The sequence below is a fragment of the Onychostoma macrolepis genome, chromosome 02, assembly GCF_012432095.1.
Source record: "Onychostoma macrolepis isolate SWU-2019 chromosome 02, ASM1243209v1, whole genome shotgun sequence".
In the NCBI taxonomy this organism is placed as follows: Eukaryota; Metazoa; Chordata; class Actinopteri; order Cypriniformes; family Cyprinidae; genus Onychostoma; species Onychostoma macrolepis.
The window spans coordinates 31109433-31129990 of NC_081156.1; the positions used below are offsets into that span (position 1 = coordinate 31109433).

The window sequence follows — 20558 nt, forward strand, 5'->3', positions numbered from 1 at the left end:
GTAATGCCATTTTCTGGACACTACCACAATGGCAGTACCATAGTATTCTTTGAAGGGCTGCACACAATATTCATTTATAAACTGAAAGAGTGAGTGACCAAACAATGAACAGTTCACCCAAAAATGATCATTTACTCCCTTTCATGTCATTCCAAACCGGTTTGTCTCCTTTTGTGGCCTACAGTAGAAGGAAAATCATTTGGACTGACGTGTGGGTGAGTAAATGATGACAGAATTTTCCTATTTGGGTGAACTATTCTTTTAAAAGTCCTCTTACTGTCAAGACATTTACTAGTTTGGATACTGAAGTAGACGCAGAGCCTGACAGCTTCTCATTTCGGAGACGGCTAACAGCCCACACATAAACGGCACCGCTAGAGGAGAGATAGTCAGCGAGAAGAAAGCCAAGAGAGGAGATAATAGAGGAAAAGTAGAAGACTGAGAAAATAGAGGTTAAAACCAAGGACACCTCACAGGGAACGGCAGAAGAAAGAGTACAAGAAATGCTGTTAAAAGAAAGAAAGAGAAAGGCCAAGATTACACAAACGCCAATTCCAAGAGAAACGATTAGAAAGCAGAGCATGAAAATCATGAGTCATCAACTCCAAAAACTGCTGCGTTCTTTGAATTTATCGAATGATCTCTTTAGACCCATTTAGTTCTTACATCTACTCACTTTTCAGTATGAATCTCAGTTGCACAGGTTGCTCATGGTCAGTGACTGACAATGGTGTTTGCATGTTCATGGTTCTTGAGGCAGGACTTTTAAGTGCAAGGTTTCTAAGGTCATATTCCATCTCTGGAAGGTCACAGCCTTAGCCTACTGAAACACACACTGTATCAAGTTCACCGAATTAGGAGCGACTGTAGTCAACAGTCTCTTGTTTTCTGATCGATTGCTGGGGCTGTAATGTACAGAAACTCAATAGATCAATTGCACACCGCTTCAAAAGTCATGAGGAGCTTCTTTGATGCTTTTGTAAGCCATTCAAGTGTCAGTTTTTAAATGATTAGTCCTCCTGAGCTTAATCGTGTCAATAGTTTTAGTTGTTACAGTGTTTTTTAGTAGTCCCAAAACTGCATTTTGGCCTTCAAGGGCCAGTTTTACTAAACAGGGCAAATTAGCAGGAGAGCGCAATTCCAAAACGACACCGATGGGCGTGGAAATTTCTGCAGGTGATTTAATAACAACGCGCAAATTAAAGAACACAGATGCAACATCTCATTTACATATCGACCAATGCAATATACCAAGCACAGCACAAATTAGCGTAGTCACAAATAAAGGATAAAGAAATAAGCTACAGTATGTTGAAAAGAACTGGAGGCCAAAAACTGAAGGGTTGCAAGAAGTTTTGATAGACCTGTATTGCGTGACTCCTAGTTGAGGGTTCTACGGGGTTCCCACGGGTCTTTGAAATCCTTGAAAGTTTGTGAATCTGATAAAAAATTAAGGCCCTGGAAAGTTTTTGAAAATAAACAAACATAGATACTGGTCCTTGAAAATTCCATATTATTCCCTCCGGTCCGCTAATGTGTTATTTCGCCAACACTGATTTACGTTGCACATTTATGCGTTACGTTAAGTGTTTCCCATGTGAGGTACTTTGTGTTGTTCGTTGCCATGATGTTCACACGCACATGAAACTACTAAGATGGTACCTCAACGTTTCACAGACACACCGTGAAACATTGCAAAAATAGGCTGAAACCACTGAAATGTGATGCCTGGAAATTGCAAGTTTCAAGATATTTGGCTCACCAAAGAAGACTACACAGAATGGCTTGCCAGAGATCCAAAGGATGTAATGTTGAATTGCTTTGCTTGTTAAGATAATGTAAAGCCATGAGGCAAGAAAAACTTAAAAGCATATTCATATATCTTAAAACTTCTGGTTACAGGAGCCTAAGCTCTTTTCAATAAAATCCATGCAAAGGTTAATATCAGATCATTTTAGAATACAGTATAGTATGTACCAAATATTATTCAATTTTATGCAAAACAAAAATACGACAAATATCAGATTTCTGTCATATGGCCAAAAATAAATGGAAAAAAAAATTTGTTTTTTTGCATAGTTGTGTCTGACACATGAAAACTGTTAACAATGTATCTTACAAGGTGACGCGATGTAACCTTTGCTCTCACTTGAAATGTGTCCCCACATTAAGTCCTTGAATTTGAGGGTATTGGACCTGGAAAGTCCTTGAAAGCTCCTTGAATTTGAAGTTAACCAAGGTGTGGGAACCCTGGTTCTAAGTCATCTTTTATTTGCTGATGCAAATTAAAAATAACATGGCTTGGCAAATGATATGTTCATATAATATGTTCTGGCATTCCAAATAAATTAATATGTGTGGAAAAAAATCCTCTCCCTTCTACCTCGAGCTCTGTACTCTGCAACAACAATTGCAGCCATTTCAAGCGCAAAATAGTTTAAGACATGCTTTTTTGGAGCGTTAAATAATGGCACAAATACCAGTAATTTGACGAGCGCAAATGTTAGTAAATCGGGTTGCCTGATTCATTTGAATACTCTCCTCCCATAATTTTTTCATCTGAAATGGAAACTCCTAAATGCATATTCAATAATGTCAGGCGCAAAAATAACTGTGTCCATGCCTTTTCAGCTCTAATTCTTCACTGTGCGTCTTTAGTAAATCCTGACAGTAATATTTTAACGCCAAAAGAAGGTTTGCACTGGTGCAAGCTGTTAGTAAATCTGGCCCCAAGTTCCTTGTTGTTTTTGGATTGTAACATATTTTGCTCTCTTTCTTGCAGGTCTGTTACATGAGAGTTTTATGGATGAGCCGGAAAGTCTCGTTACTTTGAACCTGCTGGTTGTCGCTGCAGTCTCTGCATTCTCCACCGGGGCAGCCCTCTCAGGCCTGGCTGTGTGCTGGATCATGGGTCAAAAACACCGCCACCGTTCGCACAGCAACACTCCTTCGTCCAGTAGTCAGCGGAAGAGTGAGAAGGAACGGTGCATGATGGGACAAAGCAGGAGCGGCTCCGTGATGAGCGTATCCCGGCACAGCGGCACGGACCGGCCACGTTCGCAGGGAGAGACGCTCTTCGTAATGCCGAATGGTTGGGTCAAAGCGGGTGACTTGGATCCAGGTCTGCTTCCCACACCCGAGCAAACTCCCCTGCAGCAGAAACGTGGGCTACGCCTGTCCGATTCCGGATCCAGTTGGGACCAAAGCCAGACCTTCTTGAGCTCGGTGGGAACCCAGTGTCCACCTCCACCATCCACCTTGTTTCTCAGCTCTAAACTCCTGCAAGGGTCCGGTCGACGCCATGAGGAAGCCATTGAAACCTGTATCGACCGCCAACGCTACGTCTCTCTCTCCAAGTACCGGGATCAGGGAATACGCCCAGGCACTCTTCTTCGCAAGTCGGCAGGCGAGTACAACTACCCCATGACTCCCCAAGACTCCCCCGACCGGCGGAGAGTGGTGTCAGCACCCAGCACCCAGATAGAGTACAGTGGAGAGCCGCTACGCTGGACCCACGAAGGCTACATCTTCAGCAGTCATGGCATACCTCCAACAGGCCACCACTACACCCCGGCCTCGCAGCATCCTGCAGGACTGACGCGCTCCGTGCTCCACGGGTCCCGGGGGCTCATCGACCTGGCGGACTTCAGCCACCTGCTCGGAAAGGGAGGGAGCGATCGGACACCAACAGGCCAGTGAACAGAGAGGAACCAAGATGCGAGGAGTGGGAAATTGTAGAAACGTGAGCGGCTGAAACCTCATGTGGACTGTGGAGCGCAACCTGGCCAATCACAGCAGCTCTCTGTGTCTCTCTCTCTCTCTGTTTCTTTCCTCGCCTGCTTGTCATCCTTTTCCTCATTTGTCTGGAACTGCTTGCATGAGGAAAAGCCAAAACGGACCTCACTGACTATGAGAAGAGCAGCCATTCTTACTGGAAACACCTCTTTCTTCTCTCTATTTATCACTCACAATCACACAAATATGTAGACAGAGATGTGCTTTTCCCTGTAGCTCTCATTCTTGCTGACTGAGTATGAGTGCGGTTTACCAAACTTTATTACGCCTTTATCAGATGGAGGAAAAAACCGTAGACATCTTGATCTATCCCTGAATCTGTTCAGACCTTGACTCTGTTTAGCAGGTTACACTTTCAGCAGATTTGTAAGTTTTATCTAACGACAGCATTTAATTTGGGACAATTGTTAACTCCAAATAAGAGGAAGAACCCAACAGTTTCTTGGAGTAATGACTCAGTGGTCAACAGTGGTTGTTGTTTCTGGTCGATACCAAACTCTGAACAAAGTGCTGTGATTACTGGCGTACAGGACACCCCATTTACATCAGTGTAAATGCTGTAGGAGCATATTTGGACAGGTTAACTGGTCGAAAGGAAATATTTGGAATGAACTTGTACTGCAGAAACGCTTCCTCTCCCTTTCACATAACAGTGATTATTGATTGGTTCTAACTTCTCGTAGCCCATTAAGATTTACATTTTCTACATAACATACGTAGCAGTGTTGTAGTACTTGAGTCCTACAAGACTGGACTCAGACTAAAGTCCAAGTCCATGAGCATATTTTCTAAGACTGATCGAGACCAGCTCATTCAAGCCGGAGTCCAAATGCTCCTGAATATATGGTCTTGGCTTAATACGTACTTAAGTAGTACACCACTGATTCATAGAAAGATGATACTATTTCAGCATATTAAATGGGAGAATAAAGAGAAGCAAACTATAGAAAAGGCCACATTAGCCAAAAAAACACACTGTCTTTCTCCATCAGCGGCACTTTTTCCATTATAAATGTTTGTGTGTGACATCACTACATGTGGGCGGGGCCCCGTCTCATGGTTCGCTTTGCAAGATTCACAGTACGCCAGTTGCATTGATGCATTATTTTGACCAAAATGTATGAATAGAAAACTCAAGATTTTTCAGTTGTTTGCTTGGAAATCTTTTGTGTTTAATGACTTTGTTCTCTGTCGAGTGAGCTGAGGCCTTCACCTCAGTATTACCTCAGCCTTGAATTCAGACTTTACAAGAGAGAGAGAGACAGAGAGAAAACTTTGGTTGGATGAGTTTCATGGCCTCAACCACGTGAATATATGTGTTCTGTGTAGCTCTGTGAGTTTTATCAGAGAAACAAAGCTCTCTGAGAACTTCTGAACACGCTGGATTCCAAGTCTTTTTTGTCTTTTTGTTTTGTTTCTTCTTTTTTTGTACAGTGACTTTTTTTACACAATATGTAAAATGTAACATGGAACAGAGAACTGAGGTAACACCCGCTGTTTTCTAATAAGACACAATTAGAGACCGAGAAAGACAGACTCTGTCTTGAGGACCTTTGGACTCTTCTTCTTTAAGATGCCGTTTGACCTTTTGTTTCTCCTGGACTCTGAAGGAGAGCAAACGAGAATGGAAACCCAGAGAAAAGGAATTACAATGCGAGAACTAAAAGGACTGCAAAGTCAAGAGATGTCATGTGACTTGAAGCCAGTTACGTTATTGGGTGTGTTTGTCTGTGAAGCAACCAATCATTTAGCTTGTCATATACATCATAATACACATCCCCTCCTTTTTGTATTTATTTGCTTTGGTTTTGAAAGGTCTTCATCATCAACAGAGATCGTGGATTGCAAGTTTTCAGTCATGTGTCCTTAAGTGATTGTGACCTTATATCAGAAAACTAAAAGGGTACTTATCTAAAGATATCATAATCAAATGTACAGAGAAACACTCTCTGGCAGTTTTCATTCAAGATGGCAGATAAAGTTTACATTTATGAATTTGGCAGAGGTTTTATCCAAAGTGACTTACATTGCAATTAGGATATACATTTTATCAATTCATACATTGCCTGGGAATCAGATCTTGAAATGTTTGAATTATTTAAAAAATAATTTTATGAATAAACGATAAACTTAACAGCATGCAACAGTTTGGAAAGGTAACTGACAGAAAATAGTTCCATCTTATTTCAAATCAAGTAATGAAAACCTAAAATGTACTATTTTTGATCTTATTAAAGTTAGCTAAGCAACATGCTATCGTCAGACTAGTGGAATTAACTTTATTAATCAAGTTTCTGTGTCTCCTTAGACACTGTTAATGGAGTTGCTGTCCAAAAAGATTGTTTCAAAAAAAGTCAAGTTAATTTTGGTTTGGATTCTGCCTTAAAAGACAGTAGACAACAAGTTGGCTCTCTAGGGTTCAGAAAAGAACCTCTTTTTCACCAGCTTCCTCTTTCTGCATGACCCGCACACAATTGTCCATCTCCACATAGGCTAGCTTTGTTATTAAGTGTCTAATAGCAGAAGTCTGTGAGATATTGAAAGCAGATGTCTGATTAGATGAGTTGCCACACACACTTGAGTACACAGGAATGCACTTAATAATGGTTCTCATGCACCTGCAAGATGTCTCTTATTAAAAGCACGTGCTACACGCATCACTTAAGCTTACTCCTCTATCCTAGAGAGCACGATCATGCCATTGCTGATGCTCTCGGAAAACACACACTCCTGCAGTTGTGTGCAACGGTCGGTTGAACATTGATTAGCTCATAAATCCAGCTGAAAGGAGAGTCATGGTTGATTGCACTGTGTGTGTGCCTGTGAGTGTTTATGAGTTTAAATTACTGTGTGTATATATTTAGGTCTCCTCTCTTCAGCATTGAAGATACACCAGGCAGGAAATAGGATCCAGAACACAGGAAATAGATCCTGGTAGGCAGGAAATGCAAGGATATAGCCGCTTACCTGTAGGTCAAGGACACTAAAGCAAGTAATCAAATGCAGGAAGTAGCAAATGCGCTATATGCTAATATGCGAAACCATATGTGAAGAAAGAAGCACGTCTGGAAGATATCATATACTTTCAGCAAACATCTCAAAGTTTTCAAGTGTTCAAATTCACAATCTTCAAAAGAAACTGTGCCATATCCATCTTCATAAGTGTTTGCCAACAGAAAACGAAATCGCTAAGTTTGCTAATAAGCTACGAAGACGCCAAAACAAGTGTTTCTTCAAAGTGTGACTTGTCGCACGCTATTTGTGCTATTGATACCTCAAACTGAGCAGCTTATTGAAGCGTGCTTTTACTTTTCTAAGTGATCAGAGTTTAGTTTCTTGCCTGGTGGATAAAACAGGGATTTTCTTTCTCCTGAAAGAGAAAAGCTAGTAAGCTACCACATAGCAACATGCTAGTACTGTAGAAGCGTGTTTTTCGTGGAGAACCACTGCTTGTATTTTCTTGAGAAAATAGTAGGCTAAGTCTAGTTCCCAGTATAATTCCTGATTTTTTTTTTTAAACCTCAAGAAACACACACACAAACTGCCTTCAATAAAAAGATACAAGTGTCCACACATCAACTTGAAAATTCAGTGCCTAAAGCTAATTTTCTTTCTGGCAGGAAGTCCCTTGTTATAAATTAAAATGGCTTTAAATGTCCATGATTTTGCCCTTCATGATATTTTCCTTTTGTTCAGATGATTTCTGGGGTGTTTTTATGCCGAACTGCTCAAAGTGATCTTGAGTGACATTGACTTTTTCACACAGCGCCATCTGTGAAAATTCTGATCTATTATTGTCAAAGTAAAGTGTTGAATGTGCTGTGAATGTATTCAAATGATTTTTCCCATAAGCACTTGCTGTCATAACCCAGTGTCTTTATCTCCGATCATGCTGCAACAAGCACAATATTGTACAATAATCAAGGCCAATAATGTGTGTTTGACTTTTTCCACAATGTTTCATTGCTTTTTTGTTCCACAAATTATCAAATTTATTGGTTGTCACAGACTTTGCAAATGTTGAAGCAGGATTCTTGATCTCTTGATATAACTGGCATTTTGTACGAAAGTGTATATGGCGACACAGATTTGCCTTCGACGTGAAGGGCTGTGTGTAAGACTGAATCAGTGTTACGTTGAGTTGTTTACGTAGACTCAGCTGCTCTGTACATAGCTCAAATCCTGATTTCCACCCCTCCGCTGGCGATGATGTAATGTCCCTGTGTATAGAACTCCAGGGGTGGTATCCAGTGAAAATTGTTTTGTTCGTTTGTTGGTTTTTAAATAATCTCACATGTATAGAAGTACACACATATACACCCAGTTTCACACATGAACACACACGACTCAGTAATGGAGCACACACTTATTTTCAGATGTAAATCAACATGGAGATTTTATCATTCTAATAAACACATTTGATTGTTTGACCTTTGTCTCTGTTAAATGTGTCATCCATATTAAAGATATGATGCAACGCTCTATGTAAAAAAGGGACAAAAGCTGTCACTGGGGCGGTACATTTTTTGTACCTTATTTTCCCCTGAAGGGTGCAATTTAGTACCTTATTAATATAGTCCTACATATTAATACCTAAATTGTACAAACTAGTACTTTTTGAAAAGGTACAAACCCAGTGACAGCTTTTGTACCTTTTTTTCTGGGTGTGCTCCCATTTTGCAGTAAGGCTCACTATAAAGAGTTAATTAGGTGCCAGTTGCCCAAATTATTGTTTAGTTAATTATAAAACTACTGTAGCTAAAGTAAGTCACTATGCAATATATAGGCCAGCTATTAAACTTAATCTTACATCAGAAACTATTTCTACCAGCAAAAAGTTAGCAAGTAATGAATTATCTTTTTAAAATAACATTTTAATAAAATAAGAGCCTATATTAATAATTGTTTAATCATAGTACATCACTTTAAGCCATGCGAAATAAAATACATTTACATTGTACTCATTATATATGTCTCAATTTAAATAAAATATTTAACTGACAATTTTAAAAGATGGAAATCATATTAATTCATTTTAATTTTTCACTACATCAGAATTAACTGAACATAGGAGCAAAAATTTAATAATTTCACAAGTCTGAGCAGATGTTATGATTTTTGTCATGTCTCAATGCATTTCTAAATCAAAACATTGAAAATTATTGCACTCTGAAATACTCTTTGCACTCTTTAATTAATTTTACTAGCAGATGTTGCCATTTTTGTCTTATCTCAATGTATTTCTAGATCAAAACAGGCAAATTATTAAGCAATATTCAATTATTTTAGACAAAAGATGTTTTTGAGATATTGTTTTAATTGGTAATCTGATTTTTAGGATTATTAGGATATTCCATATTATCATTTTCCATCCTGTTAATCTTTTGTACAATCCCTTTAACAAAAAAGAAAAAAAAACAGGAAGTGACATCATTTTGGAGGGAAAATAACAGCACAAACATAGTAAGTAGGCTATTAGCCATGGATTTGACTGCATTCATTAATGCTTTTGTTTGTCTTATTCCATTCTGCTGATAAAACGATCAAATTTGGTATCAAAGTATATCTAAAAAATACATTTTTGACATCATTAGGCCTACTGTAAACAGTCCCGCGATGGCTACCTTTAACTGTTTGTTAGTCGTTGTTATTAAAACGTGAGAATATCGAAGTATGACTAGAGCATATATCTAACTAATATTTTCTATACATGTTCATAAAGTGGAAAGGTTGTTGGTTCCTTCATTTGCACGGCACCGTCCAGTAGATGGCGTTTCACTGAACGCACATTGAAATTTCACACAGCATCTCTCTGTTGCTATGGAGAACCATGTCACCATGGCAACTTCGGTGCAATCTGAAGACTAGAGTGATGTTGTTTTGAAGGATCATTACTTGGAAGTTAATTAGACACATCAACATATCAATTACATCAGGAATTTAGCATCAATGCAGTTTAATTCGACTCATTCATGTCCTTTGCTTCTTAATGGCTTTTAAAAATAAAAATAAGTCAAAGGTGTACAACCTGATGTGTAATTTTTTTTTTTTTTCTAATTATCCATCATTTTTTTAAATGCCACAATTTTCCCTGTTGAAAAAAACAGCATATGCTGGTTATAGGTAGGTTTTGAAGCATAGATGCTGGTCTGAGCTGGTTTAAACTGGTCCTGAGGAGGAGCTAGTTGCTAGGACCAGCATAGGAAAAGCTCATGACCAAATAAGGAGCTTAAACCAGCTCAGACCAGCATCCATGCTTCAAAACCTACCTAACCAGCATATGCTGGCTTTTTCAACAGGGTGATCAAATGAGAAGAACATCAAAATAGTGCAACTTTTTCTCTCATCATGACTGGACAGACAGATCTAAAGCGGTCAGAGATGCTATCAGATAGTAATACCAAAGTACTTTGATTTATACTTTGATGAAGGTTCTTCATACTATGGTTTTACTATAATACTGTATATACAAAACAATACAGTACATTGTATGTAAACATGGCAAAAAAAAACGTATTACTAATTATATGGTTGATGTTTTTAGTACTCCCTAGGCCTGATGAGGTATTTAACACTGGCCATTTTCAGTTCATGTGATAATACAGAATCGCTATACCACGTGCCAAATGTTTTTGCTGTCTACTGTATGCGCATGAGACTGCAGATACAACGCATGTGACAAATACACTGAATGACCACTAGAGGGCAGTTTAACCTTACATGACAAATAGTGCAAACTGCTCAGAGCCGAAGGCCTGCTGAGCACAGAGTTTATTTTAATTTATTTGTCTGTCTATCCATCTACCATTCTATCTACCATTCTATCTATCTATCTATCTATCTATCTATCTATCTATCTATCTATCTATCTATCTATCTATCTATCTATCTATCTATCTATCTATCTATCTGTCTATCTGTCTATCTATCTCTGTCTATCTTAAATTATGATTTATTATTCATATTTGTGTACTATATTCATAAATATTTTAAATGTTTTATCTTTAATAAAATAAATAAAAAATATAAAAATGATAAATATAATATACAAATAATAAAAAATATATAATTATATGATTTATTACTGATATTTGTGTACTATAGTCACTACATTTGTCTACTATTCATGGTATAAATATTTTCTGTTTAATAAAATATATACATTGAAAATATAATAATGATAACAAATACTCCGGGCTGGCTGGCTGGGTAGATTGCTTAGTTCAATAATTCAGCAATTGAATTCAATAATGAAATGCCTTTAACTGAAAATTGAGTGTTTAATCTTGTCATTTTACATTATTGACACACTATTTTGATATTTTGATATTGGAAAGTTGCTTTGACACAATCTGTATTGTTACAGTTTTTCTCAGTCGCTTTGGTACATTTCTCGAATCGTCCTTAATATTTGCAAAGTATGTGCATTTCTCAAAACAATTTGTGCAAACAGCACCACACAATGGATTTCCTGCAAAAGCCTGTAACTTAATCAAAATCTTTAGTTCATCTTTCAAAAGAAAGTATTTATGTCAGTGAACATATCAGTGCCACCAGAATGAAAAGTCCTTGTGTCATTGTTCACAAACAAGATAGTCAAGATGCTTAGTCATGTTGTCAATATAACAGTGTACTCTGGAGGATGTTCTGATGTAAACTATGGCAACAGTTTAGAGGACAGTTACTGTACTGAAATGCAGAAGGCTGAGCTTCTTATGTATGCCATATATCCTTTCAACAAATTTACACATTACTGTATGTGGGATATTGATCGAAAAAGACTGTTTCGAAATGTTTGAATTATAGTGGTCGATCTCCCAGTATTTAGCTGCACCCTTCAGCCATTGTAAGGCCATGATTGACAGCATGCTCCACAACAGTGGCCCTTATTTCATCTACTGTAATATGCACCTCTGTCCTTGGCCTCTTCTGCCTCTTCCTCTGTTTTGCCTCTGTATCCTTCCACCATGCATCTTTACTCCTCTTCTTCCTCTCGGCTGTTCACCCTGATCGTTTCCTGGATGTTCATCTATCGTCAGAATTTGTAACTCTTGTGTTGTCCTCTGTCTATATGTTTTCCAATTGAAGGTTCATATGTACCTTTGAGCCATTTCAGAGAACTGGTTTATAACTGGTTGATCTATATTCTCCTCATTATTGAAAGTCAAGATTCACTTGCACAATTCATGACAAATTTACAAAAAGTCTAATAGAAATGTGTAGAAAATATGCTTGACAGTTTATGACAACTAGATCAACCATTTTGCATTTAATGACTTATATGGTGAACTAATGACTAGATGTTTTGAGGGATAAGACTATTGCACGGAGAACTGTATAATACATTTTGAGCAACATGATATTAACAACTGATAATGTAGGAAACCACAGACAAATGTACATAATCAGATGCATGAATGTACCAAAGCAATCGCAACTTGTTCAAAAGAATGAGAAACTGCTTTTATGATGTGCACAAGTGACTAGATGATGTGGAGGTTGAACAAGTTGTTTTGAAAACTTTATTTCTGATCTGAGACATGCACCAAAGTGACTGAGAAAAACTGTAAAAGCGCTATATAAATAAAGGTGACTTGACTTGACTTGACTAGTCTGTAATCAGTAATCATGTAATCAGACTACTTTTTGATTACTTTTAACTTGTTTATCACATTGATTAAATAGGATAATCTCATACCATATTGATACAAAAATACAAAGAGTAAGAAAATATATTCCATTTGTAGTAATTAATAACATGAAGTGCATTTAACATTACATTATGAATAATTGATTGCTATTGTGTGAATAACATGTAATCATGTATTCAATAAAAAAGTAACTGTGGTCTGGTTGCGAGTATTTAAAAATGTAATTTAATCTTATTACAAATAATATTACTACTTAATTTTTGGAATCTGATTACATAAAATAATATAAAAATAATACAATGTATAAATCTATATAAAAATGTATATAAATTATAAGATTTATTAGCTATTACTATATAATGTTGCGATAAAAATTGCATGTGATCAAAGTCACTGGATGAAAGCATAGCTATAAATATAATACAATTATTTTATTTAAACAATATTATTGAATTCCTTCATATTGGCATATTCTTCATGAAAAAAATTATTAGAACAAAAAATTGCAAAGTGCAGAGGATAATCATTTAGACATTTTGTTGGAATATATTGCATACAAAAAAATTAATATAATTTCTTCTCAAAGTAACAGTCCAAACAAGAACATACTCTGGTGGTGCCATAGTAGCCTGCAATGATCTTACTCGTGCAACAGTATTATACCAACATATACCATGATAACACCAGTGTCGTCAGTTGTAGACCAAGCTTTGTTATACTGTGTTCCTCACATATTACAGGGATCTGCCTCGATCTAATCTAGATCGATTTACTCTAACTTTTTACATTCAGTATGAACAATTGTCCCTTTTATTAACTCTTTTCAGCAGAAAGTAATAACCAATCGAATCCAGACAGCAGTTGGTGGTAGCGATCCACTCGGCGACATCAAGAAACACGTGCACAAAATCTTTACCTGAAGCATCTAATACATATTGCAACAAAAGACCAATATGAACGGGCGTGAAGCAAACTATGAATGTGAACATGTTCGCAGTGATGATAGCGGCTATGTTTTTCCTTTCCACTTTGTCCCTGCCTTGGACATGCTTAAGGGATCTGATCAGGATGTAGATGGTTTGTGTGGAGCAAAGTATGACGATGAGCACTGGAATAAGATAACCTAAAATCTCTAAAAGCAAGAAAAAGTGTTGTTTGAGCTTTTTTGTCAGTTTTCGGTCATAACAGTGCTCTAAGTCTTCTGGGAGAAGGTCTTTATAGTTACAAACACAGATGACCACTATGATTGTCCAGATTAAGATGCACTTTGAAGTGGCGATCATCCTACTTTTGGAGGCCAGTGCTTTGGTTAGAAACGGAAATCTGACGGCTATAAATCGCTGAATGCTGATAGCTGTAATGGTGAAGATGCTGCTGTACATGTTGGAGTATTGGGTGCACAGCAGGAATGTACACAATTTGCTGGGATTAATCGGGCAAAAGGTTTCCAGTATCCTGAAAGGTAGAAAAATAATGGCTAGGAAATCAGCCACCAGTAGATTGAACATGTAGATGTGCATGTCTGTCCAGCGCTTGAGGCGGCAGAAGATACACAGGGTCGTGACGTTGAATAAAAGCCCCACTATGAAGACAGGCGTGTAGGCCACACGTTCAAACAGATTGATCGCTCTGTCTGTGTGGTTCAACACTGGATTGCAGTTATATTCAACCTAGACGAGAGCCAATGACAGTGTTCAAAGGGTTAGTGGCCGTTTAAGTGAGAAATCTGCTTGCAGAGGTTTCACAATTTTGAAGACGTCACAACAAGGTTTGAGCAATTAAACTGCACTTAAAATATCCGAATGTCATTATTGCATGCAAAATATTCAAATGCATAAGCTCAGATGCTGCGGGTTAGCCTGTTTTTTCTACACTAACTTCACTTTTCAGAGTTATTTTTGCTCGTATTTGAATTAAATAGCAAAATATCAAACCAAGTGACAGACAATGCTGAAGCATCTTTTCTCAGAATTAAGTTGATCAGTATATTTTAGTTGTGGAGGTTTTTGGTGACTGTATGAAGTCAGTTCTTGCGAAGTTAAGTGGGTTGTATTTCATCATGAGCAGGTTTCACTGATGTTTCACAACCAGGAAAGTGTACAAATACATTTTGATAATCTATTGTTTTATCATTTAAAGAACATACTACTTTTTTGTCAGTTATTTACCTTGGAAAATGTGCCCTGTTGAAAAATCCAGCATATTCTGGTTAGGTATGTTTTGAAGCATGGCTGCTGGTTTGAGCTGGTCAGTGTTGGTAATTAGTTATAGTTACTAGTTACTTCTCACAAATAGTAACTGAGTTAGTAGATGAGTTACATCTTTATAAAAGTAACTAATTACCAGGGAACTTTTAAAAAAAATGTTCAAATGTCAAATAACCTGGATGCCCCCAATATTAAATATGTTCAATTAATGAAATGGACACTAAACAGAATAAATTATTATTTACTATTTATCTACTGACACTTAGCATCAGTCAGTCAAGCATTATAATATGATATTATAATTTAGCATTATATGATTAAAGAACTTTAAAAAACTAAAAAACTACTAATACTACTAATAACAATATAAAACGCACTAAGGATTAATGAGCTGCTGGGTTCGTGAATATTAATCACGTTGTCTGCGTTCGCTCGAACTGATTTGCTGAAATCAAAACAGGGACGATAATAGGTGAGCGCCAGCCAATGAGATTACGTTTGCGCATTAGTTCCGCCCACAACCAGAGAAACCGGCAGTTCTTAAAAGCTGAAGAATTCCAAAGGAACTCCTTTAGTGTGACAGGAAAATACAACAAAGAATATCGTTTACATGTAGCGCGTCAATTCTGCATGTTATGTAAGACTCTCTCGCTCTGTGCGCCTTCACAATAGAGTCAACGGTAGCCTACGTCAAATACAGCTACACTACACATCAATTCAGATGAACTAAAAAATAAAATTCTAATATCATAATAAATTATAGTAACGCCGCATTTTGTTGTCAGTAACGGCGTTGTAACGGGGGAAACAGTAATTCGTTTGATTACTCGTTACTGAAAACAATAACGCCGTTATTCCCATCACTGGAGCTGGTTTGAGCCGGTTTAAGCTGGTCCTGAGCAAGAGCTAGTTGCTTAGGACCAGCACAGGACCAGCTCAAACCAGCATCCATGCTTCAAAACCTACCTAACCAGCATATGCATGTTTTTTCAACATGATGCTTTGTGCAGAATAAATGCCACATGGTTTTATATTTTGTTATCTAATGCAATGATACTGACACATTTTTAAATGTAGCTTAAGTTTCTAAATACTTTCTTGGCCACTGTACTGTATGTAGGCTAGATTATAGAGAGTGTACGTGCAGATAAGCATTGTGATACATGCAGCTTGCTGTAAAACAAAAGCACACTGTGGTTTGAAATCAGTCATGTCTAAATACGTAGATGAGGACAGGAAGTGTAGCAGTTTGAGGTTATAGGCAACGCTTTAACAAACAATAGGTTTATAACAAATAAGAAGTTGATTGTGACGTAAAACATGTGCAGTTTAGATACACGCTTTAAAGATCTAAATACAAAATCATATGTAAAACGTGTAGTTTTTGATGCTCTCGCATTTATAAATATTACATTTGTAGAGAATTTGTTATGATTTTAGTATTTACTCTTTCTATTTTTTATGATTTCATTTTATTATTAATGTATTTAGCTCATTTTTATTGTTGTAAAGTACTTCATTCAGTTTAAATTTGTTTCTAAAGGTGATATATAAATTCATTTGTCATTGAAATGACCATGAATATGAATTATATGTTATTAACCATAATACCAGCTAGATGTTTTAAATAATTACAGTGAAGTGAATCAGCATGACCTCTGTAAACTCTTCCGTAATCCCTTGCATTTAAACTCTTTCACTTCAAAACCATAAATTGTCATGTTAATAAAACAAGCTTGACTGCTTCTTGAATAATCTTTTTTTTTTTTTTTTTACTACCAATTATTCCTTCATTTCCCTGGTTGACAAAAACAACAACTCACCATGATTTATAGCCTGTTCTTCTCTCAAAAAAAGCCTGCGAGTCTGTCAGCAGTGCAGTTCTCGATGCTGCGTTTAAAGAACTGAAATGCGTAGGCTTTCTGTTGCATGACCTGCCAGCCTGCGTCTTTCCTCTGCTGATGCTGAATGATGTTACATCATTGATGTGGATTTTGATTGAACTTTTGACACTGCAGGTGCTATAAGGTGTCAGAACAGATTAACCACATCCTCGCTGCTGTTCACAGATTTCCGTAATATGCAATTCTTACATGGTGTTATAATGTTTTCTGGAAAAAATGCTATTGTGAAATGTGCATAGGCTGCATGGAAAAACAAAATGAGTGGGGCTTGCTCATTTAAAAAAAAAAAGAAGTAAGTAAAGAAACCATGATGGTTGTGGGGGTGTGCAGAGTGTTTAGTCTATACAGTATATAATATATACAGTGGGTACGGAAAGTATTCAGACCCCCTTAAACTCTTCACTCTTTGTTATATTGCAGCCATTTGCTAAAATCATTTGTTCATTTGGTATTCAGACCCTTTGCTCAGTATTTAGTAGAAGCACCCTTTTGATCTAATACAGCCATGCGTCTTTTTGTGAAAGATGCAACAAGTTTTTCACACCTGGATTTGGGGATCCTCTGCCATTCCTCCTTGCAGATCCTCTCCAGTTCTGTCAGGTTGGATGGTAAACGTTGGTGGACAGCCATTTTTAGGTCTCTCCAGAGATGCTCAATTGGGTTTAAGTCAGGGCTCTGGCTGGGCCATTCAGGAACAGTCACGGAGTTGTTGTGAAGCCACTTTAGCTGTGTGCTTAGGGTCATTGTCTTGTTGGAAGGTAAACCCAGTCTGAGGTCCTGAGCACTCAGGAGAAGGTTTTCGTCCAGGATATCCCTGTACTTGGCCGCATTCATCTTTCCCTCGATTGCAACCAGTCGTCCTGTCCCTGCAGCTGAAAAACACCCCCACAGCATGATGCTGCCACCACCATGCTTCACTGTTGGGACTGTATTGGACAGGTGATGAGCAGTGCCTGGTTTTCTCCACACATACCGCTTAGAATTAAGGCCAAAAAGTTCTATCTTGGTCTCATCAGACCAGAGAATCTTATTCAGGTGTTTTTTAGCAAACTCCATGCGGGCTTTCATGTGTCTTGCACTGAAGAGAGGCTTCCGTCGGGCCACTCTGCCATAAAGCCTCGACTGGTGGAGGGCTGCAGTGATGGTTGACTTTCAACAACTTTCTCCCATCTCCTGACTGCATCTCTGGAGCTCAGCCACAGTGATCTTTGGGTTCTTCTTTACCTCTCCCACCAAGGCTCTTCCCCCGATAGCTCAGTTTGGCCGGACGGCCAGCTCTAGGAAGGGTTCTGGTCGTCCCAAACGTCTTCCATTAAAGGAAAATGGAGGCCATTGTGCTCTTAGGAACCTTAAGTGCAGCAGAAATGTTTTTGTAACCTTGGCCAGATCTGTGCCTTGCCACAATTCTGTCTCTGAGCTCTTCAGGCAGTTCCTTTGACCTCATGATTCTCATTTGCTCTGACATGCACTGTGAGCTGTAAGGTCTTATATAGACAGGTGTGTGGTTTTCCTAATCAAGTCCAATCAGTATAATCAAACACAGCTGGACTCAAATGAAGGTGTAGAACCATCTCAAGGATGATCAGAAGAAATGGACAGCACCTGAGTTAAATATATGAGTGTCACAGCAAAGGGTCTGAATACTTAGGACCATGTGATATTTCAGTTTTTCTTTTTTAATAAATCTGCAAAAATGTCAACAAGTCTGTGTTTTTCTGTCAATATGGGGTGCTGTGTGTACATTAATGAGGAAAAAAATTAACTTAAATGATTTTAGCAAATGGCTGCAATATAACAAAGAGTGAAAAATTTAAGGGGGTCTGAATACTTTCTGTACCCACTGTATGTGCAGGGTCTAAAACTACGTTTTTGCCACACCAGCCAATGGCCGGTGGCGTGATAAAATTTACCAGCCAAACATTTTTTTTTACCGGCCATGAAACTATTTTTGCAGGCAGGCAGTTATTACTACAATTACTAAACATATTTACGATGTTTTTACTTATTTGTACTGCTACTGGTGTCTCTATTAAATGCATTGTCCCTCAATTTTACTTATTCATTTTAGCCATTCAACATTACAGTATAATTTAAAGCCATTATTTTTAACATTTAACAGGTTCTGAAATATATAACAACTTACAATTTAAGTGATTTTAAAACAATCTTCACATAAACTATAAATTGTATATGCATAAACTATACAGACTAATCTTTATTCAAGCAACAAAAGTTAACCAGCGACTAGAACAGTCCAATTATTTCTCTTTTTCTTTTGTTCTTTGATTCATATCAATGACACACTTCAGCAGGTTTCACTTTAAATCAGCGCTGTCTCTTTAAAACCTGATGCACATGTCACGGATGATGGATCTGACACACGTTCGATTTTCTCCCAACTCTTTACAGTCATTTAATACTTTATAACTCATTTAAGACTACGTTTACGAGGTAACTCGCCAAAACCGCGTATTTTGACATAATTGTGTGTGTTTTCGTCCGCTGAAGCGGCTCTCTGTATGTGTTCAGCCGAACGCGCTGCCTTTCAACCTATATACTGCACTGCACCGTTTCCTGTGTCGGGTCATGAAGAATAAAGAAAAGTTAATCTTCCGAAATGAAGCAGCAATATCTTCTCAGGTAAAAGTTATTAGAACCGTGTCTAGGGACAAGCTGGCCATCACACTGCTCTGACCGTATCAGCCCGTTTGTATCCTATTATTATTTGATTCGCTCTTGTCGCTAGTGTTGCCAACTTTTATTCAATGGAAAGTAGCTAAAGCCAGTTTGAAAAGTCGCTAAATGTCGCCAGATGACTTCATACGATATTATTTTATTTTTTATTTTATTTTATTTATTTATTATTACTACTGTTTAGGTAAATATTTTGTATTTTGACTTGTGTTTTTAATTTTTGTTTGTTTCTTTGTTTTGTTTTTTTGACTGTATCCCCTGTGAATGTTATTTGTTTAAAAAAAAAAAAAGACTTTATACGTTAATTAGCATATTCATGATGAATCTCTAAAAATACACTTTGACCTTCAAAATAAACTCCAATGCTACTCAACCCTAAACAGAACCACTAAATTTGCCAATTATTTATTGATCAAACCGTTCAAAGAAAGACAAATCCTCTCCAAATACAGATGAAGTAACCATGATTTAGAAATAGAGAGAGGAAGACATAGACAAACACGGACAGAGCGAGAGCAGAGGATCTGTAGACACTGTGATCTACAGCAAACAGAGAACGAGAAACACTTTCTGCTGATTTGTCCTAAATATCACAATGTGAGGGAAACATTTCTCCCCAGATTTGAAGCCCTGATCCCATCATTTACTGAACTTAGTGATACTGAGAAAATGCGCTTACTTGGAGAAGATGATAACACAGCTGCACTCGCTGCTAAATATGTATTAACCATTCACAATGTTAGATGTTAAACATGATTAACTCTAAACTGACTTACTTTATCTTTTCATTTATTTAAATGGATTTTATTTATTATTATTTATGTTGTTCTTTATGTTGTTGTTTTATATATATATATATATATATATATGTATATATATGTTAATGCTTTGGCAACATTGTGCTACACAGTCATACTAATAAAGCTGAATTGAATTGAATTGAGAGAGAGAGAGAGAGAGAGAGAGAGATGTGTGCGCGCGCTGTGAAAGCAAGATCTCGCTCTCTTGCGGTAGTATCAGAGACTCGCAGTCTAAGGTTTGTCCAGGAAGTCGCTACTCGCTTTTTTAGAAAAAAGTCGCTAGGGGGGTCTGAAAAGTCGCTAAATCTAGCGACAAAGTATTTGATATTTGTATGATTTGTACATATAAATATCCTAGTCTGTCTAACTGCATCACATTGTACAGACATTACAGGTCAAAACCATCTGATGATCCATTTATCAAAATAAATAACATATGGCTCTTAAATCACTGCTTATAAAAATTCAGTGTTGTCATATTTTGAATACCTCAACTGAATTGACTGT

At 37.4% G+C, this 20558-nt stretch overlaps 2 protein-coding genes across 3 annotated transcripts in view; one reads left to right on the plus strand and one right to left on the minus strand.

The window, feature by feature from the left end:
* The window catches only part of sema6ba (sema domain, transmembrane domain (TM), and cytoplasmic domain, (semaphorin) 6Ba), a 133251-nt gene extending 125026 nt beyond the window's left edge, over positions 1 to 8225 (plus strand). For both annotated transcript variants that reach the window (XM_058762362.1, XM_058762372.1), the window contains one exon: positions 2783 to 8225. In XM_058762362.1, the coding sequence (XP_058618345.1) occupies positions 2783 to 3699 (917 nt within the window). In that variant the 3' untranslated portion in view covers positions 3700 to 8225. The remainder of the gene's footprint in view (positions 1 to 2782) is intronic.
* A 4631-nt stretch (positions 8226 to 12856) lies between these two features.
* On the minus strand, positions 12857 to 16602 carry gpr35b (G-protein coupled receptor 35 b). The gene is made up of 2 exons (XM_058756239.1): positions 16477 to 16602; positions 12857 to 14116 (listed from the first exon to the last, which is right to left on the minus strand). Exons 1-2 carry the CDS (start codon positions 16477 to 16479, stop codon positions 13235 to 13237), a joined length of 885 nt encoding a protein of 294 aa, XP_058612222.1. The 5' UTR covers positions 16480 to 16602; the 3' UTR covers positions 12857 to 13234.
* Between the last annotated feature and the right edge of the window lie 3956 nt (positions 16603 to 20558).